The sequence below is a fragment of the Trichinella spiralis genome, assembly GCF_000181795.1.
Source record: "Trichinella spiralis strain ISS 195 chromosome Unknown Scfld7, whole genome shotgun sequence".
Taxonomy (NCBI): domain Eukaryota; kingdom Metazoa; phylum Nematoda; class Enoplea; order Trichinellida; family Trichinellidae; genus Trichinella; species Trichinella spiralis.
The window spans coordinates 666,136-678,150 of NW_003526946.1; the positions used below are offsets into that span (position 1 = coordinate 666,136).

Genomic DNA, 12,015 nt, shown 5'->3' on the forward strand with positions numbered 1-12,015 from the left:
TTTGTTAACCACAATATCGCCTTTGTGTGATTTTATCAGTGGAAAATAATTGCATGCTAATTTTATCGGCTTGCCAGCAGTCCCGTATCCAGGACGCTTCACTAATTCTTTCTAAAAAAGCATCAACAACAACAACAATAAGAAATAATTTAATAAAACATTAAATAATACTTACTAAACCCAACTGCGACAGTTCATCTGCAGCTAAATTCGTATCTTGGCCTAAAAATAATTCAGTGATTAAAAATTGCTCAACAGTTGGTGAAATAACATGCGGTTCATGGATTTGGTCAAATATATTTTGCAGTTAAGCCACCACTTTTTGAAAAATTAAAAATCAAACAACAATAGACGATGCTATTCAACATTTTACATAAAATAACAACAATACTTACTTTGTTGAGACATTGGAAGCAATACAAGTTGAGAATAGAACAGCAACAACAGTTTACTGGGCAAATGAACGCTGATTTACAGTAAGCACAGTAATCAAATTGTACCTAATCTTTAGTTAAACTGAGAATATTAATCTTGGTTAAAAAAATCAAGAAAAGAATAAAATAGAACTTTCTGTGATGATAGAATATTAAAAATATGCCAACAAGCGTCAACTTTTCAACTTTGAATGAGTAGCGTTCGTTTCCACTTATCGTAATGAATGTCTCCACATCACGTGATAGCGAATTTAATTATTCAAATACCAATCGCATCAATCTTCACTGTGATTGGTGCATTGCTCCGAGATGAGCTATTGGTTGAAGTTTCCTCGTGACTTACATCAAATATTGTGCCGTTCAAATCACTGCAATTCTTGGCTGTTTATCATTGTTTCATAAATTCTAATTCTAATATGTTACATTTTGAAAGTGAATTCAAATATTACTGCTAAATAATAGCCTTTTGCTTTTGATATTCATATATAGTAAATTGTAATGTGTACTGTAATATAATGTCACGAATGGTTATTTTTGTAAAAACTGAATTCATAATTCTTGATAATTCAAAATAAAAGATGCTTCGTAAATTGCGTTCATTGTCCATCACCTTACGGTCATTATGTTAAATTTTGCGCATTTAATACCAGACCAGTTTAAATTGATCGTCATCGATGATAGACAGGAAATATCGGAATGAATAGGAAATTTGAAAAGTATATTCAACGTGCAAAAATTGAAAAATGTATTTAATACCGTTTACACAAAATGTATAATCACAAATTTATATTTTAAATAAAATTCCAGATTTTATTTTTTATTTAAATGATACATAAGAAGAAAAACAATAAATCTTGTGAACAGGAGCGAAAGAAAGATTAGAAAGATTAAAGTCTTTTGCAAGCCAGAAATATTTTCAGAGAACATTACAGGTGAAATCAGAAAAGTATTTCTATGCTAACATTCAGCAACCACCACTCCTAGTTTTAGCTGAAAACTGCAGCGTTGTACAATTTATCAATTTTAGATTTTCCCTTTGTACTTGAGTAGGCTTCAACTAGCCTTCATCAGAACAATATCTGACAAATAGAAAAGAACCTTATGCATAAATCTGATTTAATTGTTAGCTAAGAAGGTAATTTATATGACAAGTGAAAGCAACTGTTGGCTGACATTTCTTTTGAACAGTATTTTTCCACTAGCATGGATAAATAAAAGTGAAGCATTTCAAAAGCAGAAAGAAAGCGATGAACAGCACCAACCAAGCAGAAAAGCGATTTATGCTGTTTCAAATTCACTTTGCAGTGGACATCGCATTGTTTGATGTCAGCATATGTGCGCCATTTGTCTGTGATTAATAATCTTCAGTCAAGATCAACAAAAGGCATTGGTGCCACAACAAATATCACAGGTTGATCTTGAATTGTAGTTAAAATGACAAATGCAAACTAAATGTTGTTACAGAATGGTATTTAAAATGGGATTCAAAATAGGAGATGTATTCGAGATGTAAGCTGTCTAACCGAACTTTTGATTGTTGCTTAGTTTTGTTTCCTTAGTTTGTTTACTATCTTTCTTTCTCCAACTGAATAAAATTGAATTCTACTTCATAATTCGGTTTTGAATTATGTAGAAATAACTCATACGGTCCACTCCTTGGTCATTTTTAAGTTCCATTCTAAAAGATTTTCAAACAGCTGTGTTTAGCGTGAATTTCCTTGCGCGCTTTTCCTCATCATTGCTTTAAGATTATCATTTCATTTATTCCCAAATTTGGATAAATAATGCATGGAAATTGTTGGAGAATTCTATGTGCACTTTACCAAGTTCGACTGTACAATTTTCACAATGTATCTGATAAGCGAATATTAATCTGTTAATAAAATGTGTATGTTGTTGTTATTGTTGAATAAACAATACTATTGCATAAAAATAGTTAAAAATAGATTGTTATATAAGTGACACCATGGTGTAATGGTTTCTTGTGATTAGCAATTTATTCTTTTAATCTGTTCTATTATACAAGAGCACAAGAACAGCTTAACAATCAATGGCAGAACAAATTTTAGAATATAAAATCACACAATAGTAAACGAAGTTTAAGCGAACTTCCGTCTGGCGAGTTGTACATTTGCAATTCAGCAGTTGTTGAACGCATTGAAGCTTGACAGCACTTCCGGGTAAAATTGTGGAATTTTCTGAACAGACGTCAACGGTTTCAATCTATTCATATGTTGACACGAAGCAGATGTTGAAAAACAAGGAAGTGATTGGAATTGAAGATAACAAAAGATCAAAGTTGCAATTTCAGTATTTAAAATTGCCAGAAGAGAAAGTTTTCATTTTATGCTGTTGTTCGCCCGCCATCTCAGTTCTAAGCTCGTGATAGCTGATGTTATTTATAGTGGGTATCTTGTTTATGTAAGGCAGGGCGATACAAATTAAATTATATTGCTGAAAGCAAGAAATGTGGAATTGTTGAATGGTATATATAAAATGTAGTGAATATCTTTCTTGTTATTTATTGTCAGCTTGTTTTTTTGTAGGATAGAAAGGCTGTAAAGACATGATTTGGACCAACCTCGATGTCACGGAAGTGATCAAGCAAAAGCTGTACATGCTTTTGATTGCCCAGTTGATCCGCATTTGGCATGCAAAATGGAGAGAGAAGGACAATTTCAAGAAAAAGAGCAAAAAGTGCAATTACAGCTATATACTATCAAGAAGAGACTGACGCTTCTGTGGATTTACAAATCTCTGGCCACTCGAAAAAACAGTATACAACAACAGTGCAAGACGGTTCCTCAGGCTGCCAGAGCGTCTTCCATTTTCTTGATAATTTTGAAAGAACAAAGTCTAGTGAACGTTATTTTGTTTTATCACAGTTTTGGAAGCTGTAAATTGGCATTTGCGACAAGTAATAACCTCATTCATTTTGCCATCATTCAGCCTTATGTAAATGATACGTTCAAATTTATACCTCATTGGTTTCACAAGCAGCTGTGTTTGCCATTCATGCATTTGTGCCAGATAAACTGGTGCCAGCAGTTTATTGCTCATATATTGTAAATACATTAGTATGTACAAATTTGACTACAAAGCTTCAGTTAGCAAAGCGGCAGTACTAGAAGTGAATCTCCAGTTGAAAGTTATCATCTTCGAATTCAAAACTTTCTAATACCTGTAGTTGGAGGTTGCATCCTTTATATGCAGCTACAAGAATGCTATTTCCACTTCTACAAAACAGACGAAAAAGCAGTAAATGAGCTAGTTTTTTGAAAATCCCATATGAAAAAAAAGAAAAAGAAGGAAACAAAATAGAAAAAAAGAAGGAAAATGAAACTGAAGAACTTCTTTCTTCTTATGTGTACAACAAAGTGTTATGGCTGTCAGCCTGCTTCAAGCAGGTACGACGGGTAATATGGCAGTCTTATTCAAGTACCTCTGGTAAGAGAAGGTGACCATTTGGAATGTATATAATGTAAATATTAAAACTAGCAACCATATTTGGACTCAACAGAAAGGCAGCTAAACGCAATAAATTTAACTTGTATGAGTTCCCCCATTACTTGATCCCAAACTGTGGTGTAATGGAGACATTACTCTAACAGTTCTTGTCAGACAGCGCTACTGCTGATAATTGAAGATAAGCAAACAGCGATTATGCTGAAAAGCAACAGCGCATTGAACAATGAATACATATCGGGGGTACGCATACGATAGAGGAGCTCCTTTTCTCCCTTTTCCACTTATTGATAGTTTTTGTGTTTTATATTATATTTGAAGAATATTATTTGCATTACACTGCTTTCCTTTTTTTATCTGTGTTGCATTTCTTTGTAGTGTTCTTTATTGTTATCCGTGATGTTGTTCCTTGTGCTGTTTGTTAGTGTCATTGGTATGATGTTCTCTGTATTATTGATGTTCACTGATGCTACTGTTGATTTATAGATAACGTTTGAAAAATATCAAATAATTCAAGAGAATCTTGATAACAGAGAGAGGAAAAAAGGGAATCGCACTTTCATTTACTATTTTATTATGTTGTTTTGGCAGTTTATTATCTTGCATCATATGAATTCATTGTAGTACAATACAGTATACAATAAAATATTTTTTACAAAATTGAAAATGTTAAACATCAATTATATAAAAAGTAGAACCTAATATTAAAATAAATTATTGCAACGACCTGAGCACTAAGCAACAATCAAACTTAAAGCTTTATTTCGAAGAAACGCCTGGACCTGCCGGTTGTCTCCATTGACAGCTTGAAGTTACCATCACAATCTGAATGGGCCTTTGAAATCTGATGCTGCTGATAAAATATGACAGATGGCCCGTGTGCCGTCAATAGCAAGTCCCTCCACCCTTACTGATTTGGCCGCTTTCATTTATTATGATGGATGCTTTTCCTCCACCCATGATCAGGACCAGCGTCAGTTGGCCTGATCAAAGACCAGAGACCAGAGTAAAAGGATATGATCTAATAAGCAGGTTGGTCGGAGTGCGTTTGGTGCTATCATGTGCAATGCTGTCTTCATCATATGTTGTATATGTTGTAGCAGTGCTGTTCTTATTCGATAAATAGTTGCATCCTGTGTTTTGTCCAGTTTGTGACACTTAATGTCTAAGACACGCTGAACAGCAGCAACGAAAAGATGAAGATGAAGAAAGAATACAGCAAAAAGATATGGCTGACGCGTTACGGAGTGAAAGAAACAGTTTCCTTTGCTTGCTCCATGTGAACCGCTTGTTGCTTGTTGGGATGCTTGAAAAATGGACAAAATGCACCACAATGTTTGTGTCGCTTTTCATGCAAAGATGTCAACATTTCTTCCATTGAATAATAATTTCGGAAAGGACAAGTTGATAATGTTAAGCTGATTTATTAAGCAAAACTGCAAACCAAAACGCAATTTTAGTACAAAGAAAAGATGGTGAATAGCTAATTTGTTCAAAGTTGCAACAAAAACTATGAGTAAGAACAGCTGAATGCTTTTCATCTACTAATGGGAAGAAATCTACTTGTTTTTAATAAAGTCTTTCTCTTAGAATCAAATTATTAGAAGGTGACTTTTCTTTTTTATTAATAAAACATATAAATAAATATTGTAATCAATATGATCGTAAAAAACTGCATTCTGAATTGGCATATCAATTCAACATGAATTTTGTCGATTTTCATAGCAGCTCTCTCTACCACACCAGTCGGTCATCTAGGCTACTCGAATTTCTGATGACCTCTACAAATTAGCATCTGCAAAACTATGAATATTGAAATTAATTATTTAATAAAATAACAACATTATCATTTTCACATTCAAATAACAGTTTCAGATTTTATATATTGTATAGAGTTGACAATAATCAAAAATTTTTAAGATAATTTAGTATAAAACAAGAATATAATAAAAATAATAATGAATGAATATGCAAGTGAGATGTAGAAGACAGTGATGGTGGTGGTTATTCTGTAGTCATTTCTACAGCAGTAGTACAGCTAGATATAAATTCACTGTAGCGAGGTTGGAAAAATTTTTCATACAATGTTGCAGCTCCATGGCAGCTTGGAGTGAAAAGCCAAACAAAGAAAATGCATTTCAGCGGCCAATAAATTGGTATAATAAAGGATATGCATTCAGCAAAATAATCAACAATTCGAAAGAAGCCAAAAATAACCCAATAAAACTTCCATTGCTTACAGTTGGCGTTTTCATTTGATTCCACCTCGATTAATGTCTTCATTGCTGGATAACCAATGCATATGCAATTGCACAACAATCCTGCATTAGGGCTAAATATCAACAGCACAAAAAGCACAATTGCTAACATCACCGCAGCTTGGTAACGACTTTTGCCAGTTTTTTGTTCAATTTTAGCAAACAGTTTTCCAACCAATCTGCTTTCATCACCGATAACATACCAAATATCATTGCGAATATTTTGCAGTATTTGGGCCATTTTTCATGCAATGCAACAACCAACAAGCAGTCAGATTGAAGCAAGCAAACCAAACTAATTACTGTTTCAAGTAGTTATCTGTATTATCTGTAACTTTAAAATAAGCTAAGTTTAAGTTTAAATTTAAAATCATCAATCCGTTGAATCAATTTTTTAATTTAAAAGGTGCACATGAATAATGGCTACTTTGAAATTAACAAATAAAACTGATGATGATTCTGATGCCATATTTATAAAGAAGAAACATTATGCAAAAGCTTTTCCATATGCCAGCATTCCATATGTACGCCACAATTTGTATTTAATTTTGATTATGGCAGACGTTCTGTCTTCTCCCCATATAGTTTCAACTTTTACACTAATAAATAGCTGAATCATCGCCATTATAATTTCTGCATAACAATTTAGTGACCAATTGTTACTTATCATCTATGAAACGTTGATAAATGACAATCATTTCAAGTATGTTGCCTTTTATGCTAAATCTGTACCTTGTTGTTTCTTGTTAACTGTTATATGCTTAAATACTTGTTTATACAAGAATTTAGGTGATCTAGCATTGTAGCTGCAATGAATCCAACGCTGGGCTTTCAGAAGCAAAGCATGCACCTCAGAAATTTGTGGAAATTTCAGGAAATAATTGTCCGACTGACGTTCGTTTTATTTGTGAAATTTGTGATCAAATGTTAAACAAAATAAAATGTGATGTGACTTTGGAAGACCCATGTAGGATTTTTTTAAAGTACCGCATCAACTGAAATTTATGAAACTGTTCGATTTTATAACTGTTTACTGTAGATTATTTAAAAAATTTTGTATATTAATAGTTTAGATAAAAATAAAATTAATTTAACTTTGAAACAACTTTTTATTAAATATTTTTTGAAATTATTTAAATTACAGGCATTTTATTGTTGAACTTTCCTTCTTTTTATACTTACAGTAATCCGTGTTTTCGAAACGTAGTCATTGCAGTAAATTGCCAGTTGTTAGTAGTATAATTTTTCAAAAAATGCGTCACAGTTCAGTCTGTATTACTATTTTACTTTTTGTTCTTTTATTATTGCCAATAAACTACGCTGGATGGTCACCCGAGTATGACGTAGCTCCTCTTAATAGTGAAGATCACGAGAATTTGAGAAGAAATGACATACTGTTGCAGTTTTATTCTAATCGGTTTACAAAAGCTGTTTTCAATGAAAAATGTGGACTTGACAACGTTATGCTGATTCCAATTTATTACTGGAGTGACAATACTGTGGAGTTGTTCTGCTATTCGTGTGACGAAGTCGGTGTTGTGAATGGTTTGGTGAAAATTTGGCGCTATTTGCCATTTACACCTGAAAATATGAAAGAAGTCAACTATGCTGATTATAAAAAATACAAAAACATTAAAAACATGAAACAGGTATCCAGTGATGTTTGTTAGCTTTTACTGATTTGAAAGTTATAATTCTGGCCCAAGTGGACAGACAAGCCATCACCAGTTGATGGCTGTTGCGTTCGTTGTATGTTGCAGGTATTATTTATTATGCTTGTATTTTGCAGAATTTCGATTCAGCCTATGACGAATTGTACGACGATTCGAGAATGTATCGTCCGAGAGCTGATTTTTATCAAAACGACGGGAAATTGTACATTTTGCGCGCCGGTTTGGAAACGCAAGGATTTTACAATTGCTACGACGACGAATCGAAAGACGCGATCAGTTGGGTTTACGTGGTCATTGCCATGGTTCCACCAATCGCCATGCCCGAGTGGGTATTTTGGAACGACCCTGATACGGTGTTTTCAAAACTGATCACCTGCCGGAGTGTGGTTGGATGGGATTCGACGTGGCAGACGTACAGTGGTATGACAGTTCGCCATCCCATGCAAAGTGCCACACATATGGATAAATCGCCGCAGTATATTGACATGGTCACCCGACTTTATTGGCACGTTCTGACGGCAAATGGAAGTGTGACAAAGAATTGGCATAAGCTCCACACTTGGTCGAACGTTTTCGCCGAATTGAACAATATGTTCGCCGCCAAAGAGCACATCGTGATTCCGTTTGAACCGTGGCATTATTTTTTCCGTCCTGGTCCGGAACCACCCGACGAAATGATGGGTAACTTGCTTACCGACGTGGACGGCAACTTCGCCATCGATCTCTTGGTAATTATACAGTTCGAAACAGTTTTTTTCTAAATTTAATTCTCCTCCTCTTCTTGTTCAGTGGTCTTCTTGGAGCGCTTGTCCATCGTGCAATGATTATGTTGGGATTCGTCGTCGTGAGGCTCACTGCTATTTGCGCAAGTTGCGACCGTTCGATCCGATCGGTATCCGGTGGCCGGGCTTGGAAAAGCATTTCTGCGACAAGTTCTGCTTTCCTAGATTTCGTCAAGAGAGGCACATCTTTGGCAAGATTCGTGAGAGCGCTTACGGTAAACCGAACTCTGATGACGATCTCAAGGGGTTTTCGAATTTGGACGATCTTCTGTCCAAACCGGAATTCACGAATGGTATCCGCTTGCACAGCGGTTTGCTGGTCGACGCTTTCTGTGCTTCTGGACATGGTCGTTTTGATTGCAGTTGCTTGAATCAGCTCAGCATCCAGTCGTTCCACATGGCTGGACTGTTCAACACTTTGACGGGAAAAGCGAAAAGTCGCTATGAAAAATTCGGCGGAGTGGTACCCTGCTTTGATTATATCATGATGGAAGAAGCTGGTAAAACGCCCGGAGAAACGGACAATACATGTTACGATTTCTACGCTAAAACCACGTCCTCCAGTTGTCAGAAAAATTACGAAAAGCCGAACATTTACGGATTCGCTGGTGGATATTATATTCAAGTGGAACAGTGCACAACAAAATGCGAACATTTCGATTAACCTTTTTTAATTTATCATCCATCACTTTTTCATCGCCATTCGTATACATATTATGGAAATGTTTGCTCAATAAAGTGATCAAAATTACTACTGTATCATGAAAACTATAAGAGCTAATAGTGCGTGCTACTGGCATGCGGTTTCAGTAGTAAAACGGTTGAATAAAGTTAATGTTTCCGAAAACTTTTCAAAATTGGATAAATGCTAGTAAAAGCTTCGTCGATATCTCTTTTCTCTTTGGCACCAGTGATGACAACCTTACCAGAAACGAAGATCAAAAGCACCACCCGGGGCTTTACCATACGATAAATTAAACCTGGAAAAAGTTCCGGTTCGTAAGCACTAAACTGCGAATGAGTCAAGCAAAAGCTTTCCAGCTGAATCGGAAATCGAACGTCGCATGATCCAACCATATTCTGTACCTGAGTAGAGTGGCAACGGAAAATAAATAAAACTGTTTAACAAACAATTACAATTTATTTAAAAACCATGCGTTTACCTTAAAATCCATAAACTTCGCATCAAACCCCAATTTCTGAACAATACGAGCGTATTTACGTGCAGCAAGACGAGACAAGTCTTCAGATTTGGCACCAGTGCAGACCATCTTGCCGGAACTGAAGATCAACGCTGTGGTGCGGGGTTCACGAATACGCATAATAACAGCAGCAAAACGTTTCGGATTGTATTCCGCATTTCGGGCTTGTAAAGCGATTTGCTTCAAATCCAATTTGCAACCTTAACAATAAATTGTGAAAATCATAAAAAGCAAAAAAAATAAACCAAAGAGATCACAAAATGAGAAGTTTCTTTCTCACCGAGATTAACCGTAGAGACAATATTTTGCAACTGTGGAACTGGCATGCTGGTATCCACAGAAGGAGTGGGTGGAAGGAATGCAGGAATACTTCCAACCGAAGTCGGTTGATTGGACATTGTGAAACTGCTGTGCGTCACCGATCCTACCATTGGTGTCATCGGTGGACACAGTGGCTGCACTCGGGGGGCCTCAGGCGCCACGCTCGGTGGTTTAAAAAGTGGTGTCATTTCGGCTGGAGTGCTCGCATCCACATCGTCTGGGCTCATTCCAAATTGTATGCTGTCCATTTCTACTTTTCACTGCTAAATCAATATCATATGCACATTTACAAATAAAGTCGACTTTTATTTACCTCCAAATCATTAAACTATTTAATCTTGAAATTTATTTAAAAATTTACATCATTAATCAATTATTAATAAGAATATCAGTAAGATTAACATGAAATGTAATATATATAACATGCAATCACAGTGCGAAAGGTATAAAGTATAAAATACTCAGTTCTATCGCAAAACCTTATCGTTTATCAACTGGAAATTTATCGCATATTCCATCCACTCCACGTAAGAAAATATTTCAGTAACGATATCTTTGATGAACAGAAATAAAAAGTATTAATTTGTAAAATAAGCAATGCTATCAATAGTAAAAAAAACAATTCAATAATTAAGACAATTAAAATCAGGATCAATTTTATGTAAATTCAATCATTTCTCAACTACCTTATCTCATCCAAATCAAAATAGCATCTATCAACTTTTTGATGCACTTTACCAAACAAGACATCGAACATTTCCCTGAATTTCTGTGAACATTAATGTCCGAATAAAAATTATTGAAATTCAGCATAAATTCCACAATATTTTAACAACTGAAAATCAAAAATCTAACAGAAAATCACAATTTATATGAAAACATTAAAACTTGAAAGTAAAATTCATATAATAGTAATAATAAGTATAATTCAATTAATAAAATCATCAAATACCATTAATTGTATCTAGCAATACATTATCAATAGTGTTTAAAGAAATCTGATCTACCTTCCAAACTTTGTTGTTTAAAAAATTACTCAAATGAATACTATAATAAATTCATCGTAACATTGAATCATCAATCAGAGCCTACATGCCACAATAATACTGTAGAAAAAAAACAGTAGACTATATATAAACAGAATAGCCTTGCATAATTAACTGTCTGTAACGTAACAGACGTAAACTTAACAGAAATCAGAATACAATAATACTTTATAACAGAATTCTAATTTCAAGTCTACCTAGACTGAAGTAATTAGATAACAGTGCGAAGACAGCACTGATAAAGACGTATGATCACTCAGACTTAAACGGTATTATGGTACACATATTATGGAGAAGTAGTAACAGAACCATAAATTAAGATGCGTTTGACTTGATGTGTTCAATGGAAAACTTGATGTATTCCATTCAGAAAACTATTCTCAATGGAAATAACGTATTCATCAGAAAGTAAAAATCAGGCATTTCTAGAATTAATACACTATAAATTTGTAGCTACAACAACTTCAGCTAAATTGTGGAAAGTGAAATAATTAACTATTTATTTAATTAGCATTTCCTTGACCAAAGACTAAATGTCACAAGCAGACAGAACCAATCTTTCATGGTTAAAATAAATTTCAACTGAAACTGCAAAAGAACTCATAAAAACATAACTTACATAAATATCATAATATTCAATAATAGCCCAATGACAGCAGGAATATTTCAAAACTAAATTTTGTGATCGCTTCAGTACGAAAAATATTAATGCCTCGTAATATACACTTTAAGACTTAATTCTGTACTACTCTATTTCCGTTTTTATCAACACGAAAAATGACCTTTTACAATTGCAATAAACTTGTCACTAGACTTGGAAATAAATTCTGTAAA

The 12,015-nt window shown here is 34.4% G+C and overlaps 4 protein-coding genes across 4 annotated transcripts; 2 read left to right on the top strand and 2 right to left on the bottom strand.

Annotated features, from left to right (window-relative positions):
* Positions 1-1,899: 1,899 nt before the first annotated feature.
* Positions 1,900-3,503, top strand: Tsp_11532 (conserved hypothetical protein). Its single transcript, XM_003373072.1, has 2 exons — positions 1,900-1,943; positions 2,999-3,503. The coding sequence occupies exons 1-2, from the start codon at positions 1,900-1,902 to the stop codon at positions 3,501-3,503; spliced, it is 549 nt and encodes a 182-aa protein (XP_003373120.1).
* Positions 3,504-4,873: 1,370 nt separating this feature from the next.
* On the bottom strand, positions 4,874-6,398 carry Tsp_11533 (hypothetical protein). The gene is made up of 2 exons (XM_003373073.1): positions 6,140-6,398; positions 4,874-5,205 (listed from the first exon to the last, which is right to left on the bottom strand). Exons 1-2 carry the CDS (start codon positions 6,396-6,398, stop codon positions 4,874-4,876), a joined length of 591 nt encoding a protein of 196 aa, XP_003373121.1.
* A 1,012-nt stretch (positions 6,399-7,410) lies between these two features.
* On the top strand, positions 7,411-9,276 carry Tsp_11534 (conserved hypothetical protein). Its single transcript, XM_003373074.1, has 3 exons — positions 7,411-7,806; positions 7,947-8,558; positions 8,620-9,276. The coding sequence occupies exons 1-3, from the start codon at positions 7,411-7,413 to the stop codon at positions 9,274-9,276; spliced, it is 1,665 nt and encodes a 554-aa protein (XP_003373122.1).
* Positions 9,277-9,443: 167 nt separating this feature from the next.
* On the bottom strand, positions 9,444-10,383 carry Tsp_11535 (TATA-box-binding protein). Its single transcript, XM_003373075.1, has 3 exons — positions 10,095-10,383; positions 9,776-10,014; positions 9,444-9,698 (listed from the first exon to the last, which is right to left on the bottom strand). Exons 1-3 carry the CDS (start codon positions 10,381-10,383, stop codon positions 9,444-9,446), a joined length of 783 nt encoding a protein of 260 aa, XP_003373123.1.
* Positions 10,384-12,015: the final 1,632 nt, after the last annotated feature.

Coding starts and splice junctions, on each gene's coding strand:
- Tsp_11533 (XM_003373073.1), bottom strand. CDS start 6,398: ATGGCCCAAATACTGCAAAATATTCGCAATGATATTTGGTATGTTATC. Junction 5,206..6,139: donor ATCAAATGAAAACGCCAACT/GTAAGCAATGGA, acceptor CCATTTTTCAAG/CATCCCAACAAGCAACAAGC.
- Tsp_11534 (XM_003373074.1), top strand. CDS start 7,411: ATGCGTCACAGTTCAGTCTGTATTACTATTTTACTTTTTGTTCTTTTA. Junction 7,807..7,946: donor ACATTAAAAACATGAAACAG/GTATCCAGTGAT, acceptor TGTATTTTGCAG/AATTTCGATTCAGCCTATGA. Junction 8,559..8,619: donor ACTTCGCCATCGATCTCTTG/GTAATTATACAG, acceptor CTTCTTGTTCAG/TGGTCTTCTTGGAGCGCTTG.
- Tsp_11535 (XM_003373075.1), bottom strand. CDS start 10,383: ATGGACAGCATACAATTTGGAATGAGCCCAGACGATGTGGATGCGAGC. Junction 10,015..10,094: donor TGTCTCTACGGTTAATCTCG/GTGAGAAAGAAA, acceptor TTTATTGTTAAG/GTTGCAAATTGGATTTGAAG. Junction 9,699..9,775: donor CGAAGTTTATGGATTTTAAG/GTAAACGCATGG, acceptor CACTCTACTCAG/GTACAGAATATGGTTGGATC.
- Tsp_11532 (XM_003373072.1), top strand. CDS start 1,900: ATGGTATTTAAAATGGGATTCAAAATAGGAGATGTATTCGAGAT. Junction 1,944..2,998: donor ATAGGAGATGTATTCGAGAT/GTAAGCTGTCTA, acceptor AAGGCTGTAAAG/ACATGATTTGGACCAACCTC.